Source organism: Danio rerio, chromosome 22 (assembly GCF_049306965.1).
Source record: "Danio rerio strain Tuebingen ecotype United States chromosome 22, GRCz12tu, whole genome shotgun sequence".
In the NCBI taxonomy this organism is placed as follows: Eukaryota; Metazoa; Chordata; class Actinopteri; order Cypriniformes; family Danionidae; genus Danio; species Danio rerio.
Window position 1 is genome coordinate 25878919 of NC_133197.1, and position 12455 is coordinate 25891373.

At 34.9% G+C, this 12455-nt stretch overlaps 2 protein-coding genes across 4 annotated transcripts in view; both read right to left on the reverse strand.

The window, feature by feature from the left end:
- Positions 1–12455, reverse strand: part of fam20cl (family with sequence similarity 20 member C, like) — a 265004-nt gene that overhangs the window by 82222 nt on the left and 170327 nt on the right. The gene's annotated exons all lie outside the window — the stretch shown is intronic.
- polr3f (polymerase (RNA) III (DNA directed) polypeptide F) lies at positions 1065–12413 on the reverse strand. Of its 3 annotated transcripts, none has more exons than XM_073936345.1 (9): positions 12212–12413; positions 9407–9524; positions 9248–9315; positions 8799–8866; positions 8286–8398; positions 8060–8203; positions 4873–4980; positions 4608–4799; positions 1065–1395 (listed from the first exon to the last, which is right to left on the reverse strand). In XM_073936345.1, the coding sequence occupies exons 2-9, from the start codon at positions 9461–9463 to the stop codon at positions 1318–1320; spliced, it is 828 nt and encodes a 275-aa protein (XP_073792446.1). In that variant the 5' UTR covers positions 9464–9524; positions 12212–12413; the 3' UTR covers positions 1065–1317.

The window sequence follows — 12455 nt, forward strand, 5'->3', positions numbered from 1 at the left end:
GCGGACTTTTTGCAGTTATACGCCTCACTTTCTATTTAATTATGAGATTTAAATACTGCATTTTACATTTTAAGCGCTATTTTAACTGGATTAGCTAGTCTGACTTTTTTGAGGTACAAAAAATGTTTGCTAAATATTTAGAATAAAGAAATATGAAAAAAATAATAATTTTAAAAATACAAATTTATTACATCATTTACCATTAGAAAAAAAGCTGTATCCTGTTGTCACTTATTGGGCAACTAATAAACTGACCAGCACATTTAACTTTCCTCAGTCAGAATTTGGCCATCTGAATGATAAAAAAATAAAACATTCATATTAATAATGTCGAAATTCTTGATTTTCCTTATCTTTTTTTGTAAAAAAAAAAAATTATAATAATAATAAAAAAATAACATTTTGAAAGTTGATGGGTCCCCAAAAATAACTTTAATATGAGCTGCTTTTGCTGCTTTAAAAGTTTTTATTGTAATTTTGTTTTCTTTCAAGAATAAGGTCCAAGATTCAAAATAAAAGTTACTTGTAGTGAAATATGGAATATAATTGTTTGCATTTACTGGAACCCTTCTCTAGCAGTCAAAATAAGACAAATGAGCTCAGTGCAAAGTGAAAACATCGCAAACTCACGGTTAACTAAAAAGCTAATAAAAATGACCATTGCAATTGACTGGATGGTTTTTAGATGGACTTCATACAAACCCTCACTGGCTACAGGCCTGCAGATGCAATCTGCGGTTGCAAATACAAGACAGCAGTTTTAGATTTGTGATAGAACACTGACCTGACATCATAATCAAAGTCCTATTTTTATTTGACTGCATGGGGGGTTTTTATTTTATTTACACACACACACACACACACACACACACACGATTTACAGTGATGAGTCTTGAAAATCACCTTCTTTTTGTGAATTATATGTATATTAACAGAATAGTTAACAGGATTTTCACCTATATTATTCTGTGATAATTTAAAATATTTCTGTAAAAACACTTTTTATTAAACTGATCAAATATGGAAACAGTGCCACAAACACAGACCGATATACAGACAAGCCATCAACAAATATGAAAACCTTTATTGATTGATAAAGACATATTAGTGAGTGAACCGAAGAAATAATTACAAATAAGCCTTTTTATGACTCAAAACTGACTGAAGACCAGATGGAAGCTGCTGCTTAGTTACCTGCAGTAATTCTGCTTCTGTTATTAATGTTCAAAATAAATAAGATATATCTTCAGTTGCATCAAATCGCTGCATGAAAAATACTTTCTCCACAGAGAAAAACAGAGACATGTGGTTGGTGGATCAAAAGTCCAGCCACTCGGCCATATAAACACAGTTGGATGGAGAGATCTCGCCTCCTTCATGACAGTCATCAAAGACCTAAAAGACAAAAAAATAATAATTAGGAAAAAGTTAGATTTGCATGCAGTGGTTTACCACATGTAGAAACACTCTTCTCTCTTAATGCACCTGACTCTTTATTTAAACTCCATCTTACAAGGACTCCAAAGAGAAAACAATGCTTACAATAAATGTACCACAATTATGTTGCGCCCTTTTGCACAATATTCAACCTTTCATAGCTCTCTTGCACAATATCCTGCACAACATTGTTCAATCTTGTGAAAAAAATACTTTTATAGTCTTTATACACAATATCGAACTCTGTCCAACTGTGCAGAAAGCAGAAATGTTGTGAAAAACCTTCATTAAATCAGTCTGTTAGAGCTGTGGTGAAAAAATCTTTCAAGAAATTGATTCAGAGATTTTCCAAAAGTTTCACTGTTCCCTCGAATCAATTCTGACCTTAGTGTTCAACAGCAGAAGGTGATCTAGGAAAGTGTTCAACAGTAGAGGGTGCTCAATTTATGATCAATTTATGCAGCACCGTTATCCTGCGAGAGTTCCTCTGTCCTCATGTCCTAACATGTCGCAGAATGATAGTAAAGCTCAACTTGATTTGATGCAACCAATTAGAAAATTTTATATGCAACTTTCTTTTAAGTACTAGAGTTCTGATTAGGCCATACCAGTTAAAATGTTTGTTTACATAATGCGTGTCATTCATTCATTCATTTTCATTTTGGCTTAGTCCCTCCATTAATCCGGGGTCGCCACAGTGGAATGAACCACCAACTTATCCAGCACATGTTTTATGCAGCGGATGCCCTTACAGCTGCAAGCCATCTCTGGGAAACATCCATACACACTCATTCACACTCGTACACTACGGACAATTTAGCTTAGCCAATTCACCTGTACTACATGTGTATGGACTTATGGGGGAAACCAGAGCACTCTGAGGAAACCCATGCAAACACGGGGAGAACATGCAAACTACACATAGATTTGCAAACTGACCCAGCCGAGGCTTGAACAAGTGTCCTTCTTGCTGTGAGGCGACAGCACTATTTACTGCGCCACTGCATCGCCCCATAATGCGTGTGTACGATGTATTTATTATATAGACACTATGCAGTTTCTTGACCACAATGAGAGCATAAATCCTAGCAATATTGTCTTTTTAATTTTCTGTCAGTATAAATAAAAGCTACAATTTTATATAATACAACGTGACTACAGAAGACTCGAGCTTTAAATAGGAAAACTATTAACATTTTTTTAATTCTTTCAACGAAATGCAAATGGTCTAATCCAATTTAATGCATTATGCTAAGCTAAGCTAAAAGAGACGCCTCCAGAAAGAAAGAAATCGTCTAAATGGATTCAAAAATGTTTCAAGTTAACTGTTAAACTCTAGGAGACTAGTGAAAAGAGCATGTTCCTGTAATGCTGTGTCCACACCAGATGTGGCATGCGCTATTCGCTCGTTTATAAATGTGTGAACATTTTGAGTTTACTCGCTTCATTTGTGCATCATCCGCTTCACAACAGATGCAGGATCGCATCATGGTTAGGGCTTGTCTTCCTGGCAACTGTAGCTTTGTTGCTAAATGGCTAACATAGATTTTATTGAGTGAATAGCTGTTTTTACGTGCTTTATGAAGGCTGAAAAACAGCATCAATTCGTTTGGAGCCATGTCTGAGTCCACTATATCCTTTCTGAGTTGCAACCAGCTCTGTGAGTTCATAAACTCCTCCAGAAACATAATCTGGATGATGGAGGCATTCAGCAGTGCTTCTGATTGAGCCGAGCCCAGTTTGATCAACGGTTGTCAGTGTCGGCAGGGGGATTTTCCCTCAGGACACCAACAACAGGCGCTACGTCATAAGCATACCCCATACAAGAACAAGCTCCTGATTGGTTAATGTGGTGAAGCCTCCTGATTGGTTAACTGTCTGCTGAAGTTCAGATTTTACCAAATCGGGCAATTCGCTCGAAACGCACGTCAAGTGTATCAATAGCGCAAAATGCTCAACTTGCACCACATCATTCGCGCCACCTCATTCGCGTGTATCGCGCAGGATATATATTCGCAGCTTTGCTTTGACTTAACATGTAAATCACTCGCACTTGGCACTTCTTCCGCGTCTGGTGTGGACGCAGCAAAAGAGTTAAACTTAGATTCAGACCATTCAAATTTAGATATAAGAATTGCCAAACTAAGAATGCAGAATAAATAATTGATACTGATATTAAACATCATAACAATCAGAATTCAGAACCCCTAAATTTGGAATATTCAGACTCGTCAAATTGTCGAATCTACTCAAATTAAGAATTCAGAGTCATCATATTCAGAATTCAGACCAACCAATTCAGAAAATGTAGAAACCAACATTTTAAATCCAAAATACTGCTTCATACAATACAGAATTATGAAGATTCCTAATACAGACTAGGGCTGCATGAATTCACAATATTTTATTTATACGATATATATTGTGATATTGAATCAAAAATTTCACCAGATGAATTGAATAAGTCTTTTTGGAAAGAGAGACTGAATCTACATAAAATATAATAAACCAATCACAAACATTGAGATATATAATAGTGCACTACACCATACAGATTAAATAAACAGTGCTTTTTGATTTGTCTGGAAGTCTAACAATATTCACATACATAAATGTAAAATAACACTGTATGGTCTTTGTCGTATAAAATATATATATAAATACAATGAATCGCTTTTAAAGTTAGAAACATTTTTTTATGCCTAAATATTTTAATCTAACTTAAATGATAAAGACACACATAAGTAATACATGTCTTGTATGTTTATGGTTAAACGTTGCAATACCTCCACAAATCATGAGAGTTTCAAATGTAGCTCCTGGTCAAAAATAATACCTGTTCAACATTGCAGATCCTGCGATGTGACTATTGCAAAATGCGCATATTGTGATATCGATGCTGAAACTACATATTGTGCAACGCTCATACAGACTCTTCAGAATTCCCAATCACCACATCTAGGATTCAGACTAAGCCCAATAAGAATTCAGGCTTTAGAATTATCAATTTCAAATCAGACTTATCAAAATCAAGACGGAAATTTAGATTTAACCGATACAGACTCAGGCACAGTAATTCATATTGGAAACATTTTAGAACATTCTGAATTACTCCATTCAGACTTGTTTAATAGTTTCTTTCAAAAAAAAAAAAAACAGTAAAGGTTTACCGGGCACAGTCCACATGGTGTTTTAACCAGGCCAGTGGGTTGAATTATGGGATTGACTCCCCTGTAGAGCTTCATCTGTCCATCCACACTCCCTACTGTTCCCTCTTTAGCGGCAATTATGGTCATTTCCACTTTTCCATCAAAGATCAGTGTGTTCAAGATGGTCTCGATGTCCTCCATGGACAGATCCACCTGCACACAGGAGCAGCATATTATACTGAATTTTTCCGTTCATGTTTTCAGAAAGCATATTATTGACACTCACTTTGCTGATGCCGAGCTCACAGATGTATTTCCACACTTCATGAGAGGTGGCAAATGAGCTGTTTCTCTGCACCATAGGGCTCTGCTTACTATCTCTCGCTGTTTCAGCCTAAAAAACAAACATATTGCTAATTATTAAAAATTTCACATTTTTAAGTAAATGCAGGGTTTATTTTACTGTAAAATATGGATAAAACTAAATTCCATCATTCAGTCATCATTCACAAAGGTGGAGTGTTTCTTTAAGAGTCAAATTTGGAAATAACCAAATTAGGAAGTCAGAATCAACAATTCACACTAATATTCAAAAATCATCACATTCAGAATTCAGAACCGTTGAATTTGGAAAATTGAGACTCAACTTCAATCAACTTCAGAATTAACTTACATATTTCTGATTAATTCGGTGTCACACTAGTAAGTTGAAACGCAGTTTAAGGTTTGCTTTCACACCTATAGATCAATTTTTTTGTTCTGAAAATTGCTACAATGTTGCTTTTTGTTCTTGATGCGTTTTGCTTTCACATGACAAAGTTTATAGACAGATCAAAATAATTAAAACAAGCAACTGAACACCGAAGCGCTCTAGATTTTAAGCCGAGACCATCTCATTCATTCATTTTGGCATTCATAAGAACTCAATCGCGGATTTCACATATGCCCAAACAAAAGCTAAGGTGGCAAACGTGCCACATTACGAAACAAACGTCTAGCTCAAAACTTTTTTTTAATGGGTCTGCTTAAGTTATGATTAACTGATATTTGGCTTTGTTATTTACTAATGCGGGTTTCTTAACCTGATAAAAGGATTCACCTTAAAATAACCCAGAGAATTTTATTTCTTATAAAATTATTTATTATTTTACATTTATGCAAACAGAATTTATTTATTTCTTATTTTAATATGTTAAGGTGAAATAAGAGACAATAATTTATCTATGTTAATTAATAGCATCATTTATACAGTCATACAGTTATATCCATTAGATTTTAATTAATGACTGCCAAAACAAAAAGTTTTTTTTTTTCAGTAGACTGTCTTGCCTGGATGAATTGTTCACCTTAAGACTAACAATGTGCGCCGTGGTTATAATAGTTTTGGATTTTTCATTAATTTTAATTAGTTTTTAAAATCAAATTAACTAGTTTTTATTAGTTTCTATATTTTGAAATTGCTCAGTTTTAGTTTAGTTTTTATTAGTTTCTGTATTAGTTTTTAGCGACGGAAAATTCAGATCTTCTCCATGAACTGGATCTTTCATGACAATTCTTCCATGTTTGGGCTCAACATATTAAAAAGATGTAGTCAGCAATTACACTTTCAGTCAGTTAAAACATCACCATGATCTGAGAAAGTTTCTTAAAATTAATTATTGCAACCCAACTGAAGCATGATTCACTTATTTAAATTCCATTAGGATTTTCTGTTATCCTGTTATTTTATTTCTGTGTAATAAACTAACTTTATGTTAGATCAGGGTTTTTCAAAGTCTAAGACAGTGGGCCTCCCTTTTGACAACTTATCCATTGGCGCCCCCCTCCTCCCAAACACGCACGCACGCACGCACGCACGCACGCACGCACGCACGCACGCACGCACGCACGCACGCACGCACGCACGCACGCACGCACGCACGCACACACACACACACACATATACATACATATATATATATATATATATATATATATATATATATATATATATATATAAAGCCACAGACAGATGTCAGACTGTTAACTCACTTTTATCATCATTTGCATGAAAGTGCAATTATTTACAGAGTAATAACAAGTATTTTAATATAACGTTTTTAAAACTAGGATAATGGTTCAATATGAATAGAACTGTCCATCCCAGTCAAAACAGTGGAAGTTTAGTGGGTCTCATGCTGTCATTAGCCAAATTATTTTAACAAACCACACATAAAGGTCGTGGTTGATCAGCTGGTCCTGTCCACGTAAATCATAAACTCAAATACTGATCATCATATCGTTGTCTTTTGGGTTTAAGCCCTGAACTTGAAGGCTTTTGTGGCGAGGGGGCGTGGCCGAGCGCCGTGGGAACGGAGTGAGGCCACCGCGTAAGCACCTGCCTCAGATCCCACGGAAGGAGCTCTGGATCATAAAAGGAGGAACAAGGGCAGAGGAAGCCGAGAGAGGACCGGACCCGGACATATTTTACTTTTGCTTTCAGTTTGACGGCAGTCTCCGTGAGGATCTGCCGTCCGTTTGTTTTGGTTTAGACGGAGCTGCCGTCACTGTCATTAATAAATCACTTTAAAACTGCTTTGGTTCTCCGCCTCCTTCCCGGCGGCCAAAGGGCCGTGAACTTCATTACAGCTTTGAATCGGGGTGGGTCTAAGAAACCGACCCATTGTATTAGCAGGCATATAATAAACGTTTAAATATAATAAAAAATACATACAATAATTAAACTTAATTATTATATTTTTATTATATTATATTTTTTCCCGCGCCTCCCCTGACATGCTCTGGCGCCCCCCAGGGGAGGCGCGCCTCACACTTTGAAAACCCCTGTGTTAGATCCTCTCATTTAATCCCTCGGTTTAAAAACGCTGTGGTTGTTCAAGTTTAGTTCAGTCACAGCAGGCTGTCACATACTGTTTGTGTTCAGTTCACTCAATCACACAAGCGTATTATTATGAGTTCACCCGTTCTCCAATTGCAATCTCTGTGTAACTGTTCTAATAAATGAACAACTTAGGAAACTGGTTTATTTCAAGTCAGAGGGGGGTATCAGTCATGTTAGAAAGTAAGTTTTTGTGGATAAGTGCTTACTGGAGACGCAAATCGTTTCAAATGAAATGTCCAAGGTGCCGTATGGCTCAAACACCCAGCGTACAACTGGCATTGCGAAGAAAATAGATTTTCTTCCAAGAGTCTTATGTATTAAATACATTAACTAGACTAAAACGAAGGATGTTTTTGCTATAATATTTGTTAGTTTCAGTTAGCTTTGTATGTACACAATGCAGTTTTAGTAAGTTCTTTTTTTTTTTAAACTCTCGTTGTTTTTTTTTCAGTTAACGACAATGTTTTTTCAATTCTAGCTTTTGTTTTTTTGTTCGTTCTCGTTAACTATAATAACCTTGATGTGCGCTAGCAACCTTAACATTGTACATTTTGATTTTGTGCAGATTTTATGAGTAATATTACAGTCTCACCTTACTTTGCAGAAACTTGAAGCACTGTTGGTTGAGAACTTCAACAAATTCTGATTCAAAATCCTGATCACTGTACCAGGCTCCTCCTGTCACAGATCGGTCCGGCTGCAAGTTATACAGCATGTACACCTTCTTCTTAGACGCCTGGATGGAAACAAGCAGGACAATTCATTAGGTCTAAATTAAACATGTTAAAGTTTTATATACAGCTTGGAGATCAACTCACCGCAACAGACTTCACTGCTTTAATGAGTTTCTTACTCTCAAGATTCTTGAGGATTTTATTGATTTCAGTGAGTGGAAGGTTACTCTTATATCTGATGTCTCTGCTCCAAATTCCTTTACAAAACAAATAGGAAGAAAATTATTAAACTAAATATTCTAATCAATATGAAACAGTAGTTTATTTTAGATTTAAATATACATTGCTACAGATGAATGATAAATAGGCCCACACGAAATCTGCACACACAGATTTTCGCAGATTTTTCGCAGAATTCCAGATTTTCCGCAGATTTTCCGCAGATTTCTCCAGATTTTTAGCCCATCATTAATTCCGTTTATTTACTTGGGTAAATGTGTGTAAATCTATACTTATTCAGTTTTTTTTAATTAATTACAGAAATATTACGGACTAATATGAAAATGTTCATCTGATTTATGCACAATGCAGTTTGTAAAGACTGGAAAAAAACTTCCGCAGATTCTGTCTGGCCCTGATGATAAATAAGCATTTTACCTTTATTTCCAGCATCTTCTATGATCTGGTACACTAGTTTCTCTTGGTTATCAGAGCCTTTTACCTTGCTGTCAAAATAAACAGAAACAAACAAAGAAATGAACTTAATTATACATTTATTTATTTTACATTTACTAATACTAAATCATTTTCTTAATGTGCAAATTTGCATGAACTTTGAGAAGATAATTTTAATAAATCTGAACTTACATAAATGTCCTAAATTTGTACGCACATATGACATGTATTGCCTTTATTGTAACGAATTGATTTGATCATAAATGTCTGTGCATGTATATGTATGTATTTATTAGAATTAGTTTTTGCTCACTAAACTTGCATGTGTATATATATTTTGTGTGTGTGAACTTCATATTCTTTTCATTTATACATTAATTACTATAAACTGAACAAATCTGAGTGTTGTGTGTGAATATTGACACACAAACCTTGCAGACTGGGTATCTTTAAGCCTATATAAAAGCCCGCTGCTGTTTCTGAGCAAGTCTAATTGACCCTGAGGACAGAAAAGAACAATCAGACATAAATATAAAGTGCAGGAACGCATGTTTCATTCTGTTACAGTAAGATGGAGCTGAACATCTCACCACAGACAGCAGTCTATTGATGGCCGTGGCTCGCTGCTGCGCCTCAACGTGAGGCATGTCATTCTGGATGACCTGGTCTGTGATCCCATGTGGAAACTGCTGACACAACTCTTTTATCCTATGACAGAAGAGGAAAACACAGCAAACATCAGCAAACAACTACATTTCCCAGCATCCTCTGTGCTGCAAGACAGGAAACACTATCTAACAAACAAAAACGTATTGTCTTTGTGAAAAGGATGAACATGTAAAGGATGCACTTTTATTTTATCAACAAAAATACTTTAATGCATTTTGCTGACGTAATTCTGAACTAGTACTTCAAGCCAATAAACATATCGCATTAAATAGACATACATAAATGCAATGTATTGTTCTTCATCTAAAATAATACTAATAAAGAGGTTGTTTACAAACTCATACACTATTAAAACTTCGTCATTCAAAACGTACATGAAATGCAACGAAGCTCTCTAAGTTACTAAGAAAGAGATTTTGCTTCATGTTGTCAGACTTTTCGGTATCTAAACATGTACACGTGGCAAAAAAAGACAATACATTTGATGGAAACTTTAATTGCTTTTTTAAATCCATGTAACTTTACACGTTGTCCTACGGTGTTTTGTTAACGTCAACAGGCCGCATGCGCAAGAATAGTGTAACGTTAACTGCGTTCAACTCACCTATTCTCGATATCTACAGGGTCCGTTGACTCTTTTTTGACTTTAACTTCTGTCATTGTGCATCAGACTGGAGTTACTGGAGTATTAGACCTAGTGTCAACAAAACAATACATTCATAGACCCATTTAAAGCTAAGATGAAACGCCGTGTGGTATTGCAGTGTGCGAGAGGCGGGGAGAGTTTACAGGCGACTGGGTTGCCAGACAGCGAAAAATAACCCATCAGACTGCTGTCAAATAGGATCGCAACATCGGTGGCTTGTCTCTTTTTAACGGAGAATTAAGCATTTTGTTTTGTCAAACCCAATTATATTTCGGAGTTAAGACACGACTTTTAGTATTTATAACGGAAGTATTCTACATTCGTTGATAAAACACGGATATGGCAACAGAAACTGAAAGCTTCAAATCTAGACAAAAGATTTACATCGCCACCTACTGTACGGGAGTATATCTGTGACTAAAATATCCTCATGATTTAAAGAGGACCAGTGTTGGAGAAAGTTACTTCAGAAAGTAATGCTTTACAGTATTGAGTTACTCCCCAAAAAAGTAACTAGTTACATTACTTAGTTACTTTTTATGGTAGGTAATGCGTTATGTTACTTTTGCTTTACTTTTTTTGACCTATGTGAGGCTGGCTGATCTCTTGCAGACATTGCAGGTTTTTTTTCTTCTTCTTCATTTTTTAGCTCTACAGTTAACAACACACTGTATAAAATTCTTTTCCTAAAAAAAAAAAAAATCTGAATTCCTAAAAATTATGTAGGATAAAGTTATCTTCGAATCAGTTTCTGAGCCCAGAGCTATACATGGTGCATAATGAATGTTTAAAAGAATGCTTTTCCTACTTTAGTACTTTTTGTCTTGGGAGTAAAATCTATTCAAATGATACTCTTTTGCTTTTCCTCCATGTGTTCAAAGTAATGAGAATATTTCCATCGCAGAAATTTATAGCTCTGCCATCTTCATGTCTGTCTGTTCCTGCGTTCTCTCATCGAGTGTGGCATTCATTTTAATTCAGCAATTTATTTTTTTAAAGCGAATTACTTAAACTAAAAAGTAACTCACATTACACTTTTTAAAAAGTAACTAAAATTTTATTACTTAATTTCTGAAGGTAATGTGTTACTTTATTCGTTACTTAGAAAAGTAATACTATCACGGAACTCACGTTACTTGTAATGCGCATTACCTCCAACACTGTAGAAGACTCCCGTTAAAATATAATTTAGAGTTATAAATAGACCATTTCGATGTGGCAATGTCACTGACCCATGAACATTTCCTGCTCGTTGTTGAACTACTTCATAACTGTAACAAATCAATTTAATCATATATTAACTTTAAAACAGCTGCTATAACATTATTTATCAATTTGTGGTCCTTTTTTATTCTTGGAAGCTATGGAAATTCTAAATGTCATAGAGGAAATACATTAGTGCCATTGTTATTGTTTACATCCCTTGAAATGGTCTATAGTATAATACCCCAGTAAAATACACAAGACTTTTGTGACACACTAATTAATTGTACTTTTGATAATTAATTTAAGCTTTATAAAACGTATATATGCTGTACTTTCAAAATAGAATTACATTGATCTTGTTTTATGCTTTAGGTCACAATGTTTTTAATTTTTTTTACATAAATTATGCTGAATGGCGATTTGGGTGTTCTTTTACAAACATAAAGACATATGATTTAAAAAAAAAACTTTGTTTAAAATATTGCATCAAGTACGCATGTGTTAAAATTTATTTAATGAGAATACACGGGAAATTGTTTCAGGTAAAATAGACAAATAGAGAATTTGTAAAGTAAAATTGATATAAAAATCTGATCCAGTTACTGGTCCCTAGAGATTGAGCTAAAGTTGGTTTTATATTGGCACATTCATTCAGTGACAAGTTGTGACATGTTCCCTATATTGTTTATCATGGTACTTTGAATATTCAGTCACACGGCTTCAAAACAACATTAGCAATATTTATTTGACTGTGAACAATGTTGTGCTTAGATAGTCATTGGCTGCTAATATTTTATATTATAATTTGCAAAAAAAAACTAAAAAAAAGTTAAATTATTGAGGAAAGTCCGAATGTGTGAATCTAAAATTTTACCACAATTCTGTAGAGGGAGCTGGGTCAATCAAAAGCCAACCTTTTAGACCGTTTCAAGAAAATAATAAACGATTTTGAATTTTTCTAATTGTGTTTTCCATGGACGAAAATAATATGAAGTAATGGCTACAGAATTAATGTCAAGAGGAGTGAGTTACCCCTTTAAATTTGACTGTGGGAAATGAGCGCATGCGCACTAATCAGTTGCCATGGGTAACGTGACCCACCAATAGCGCAGCCAGCT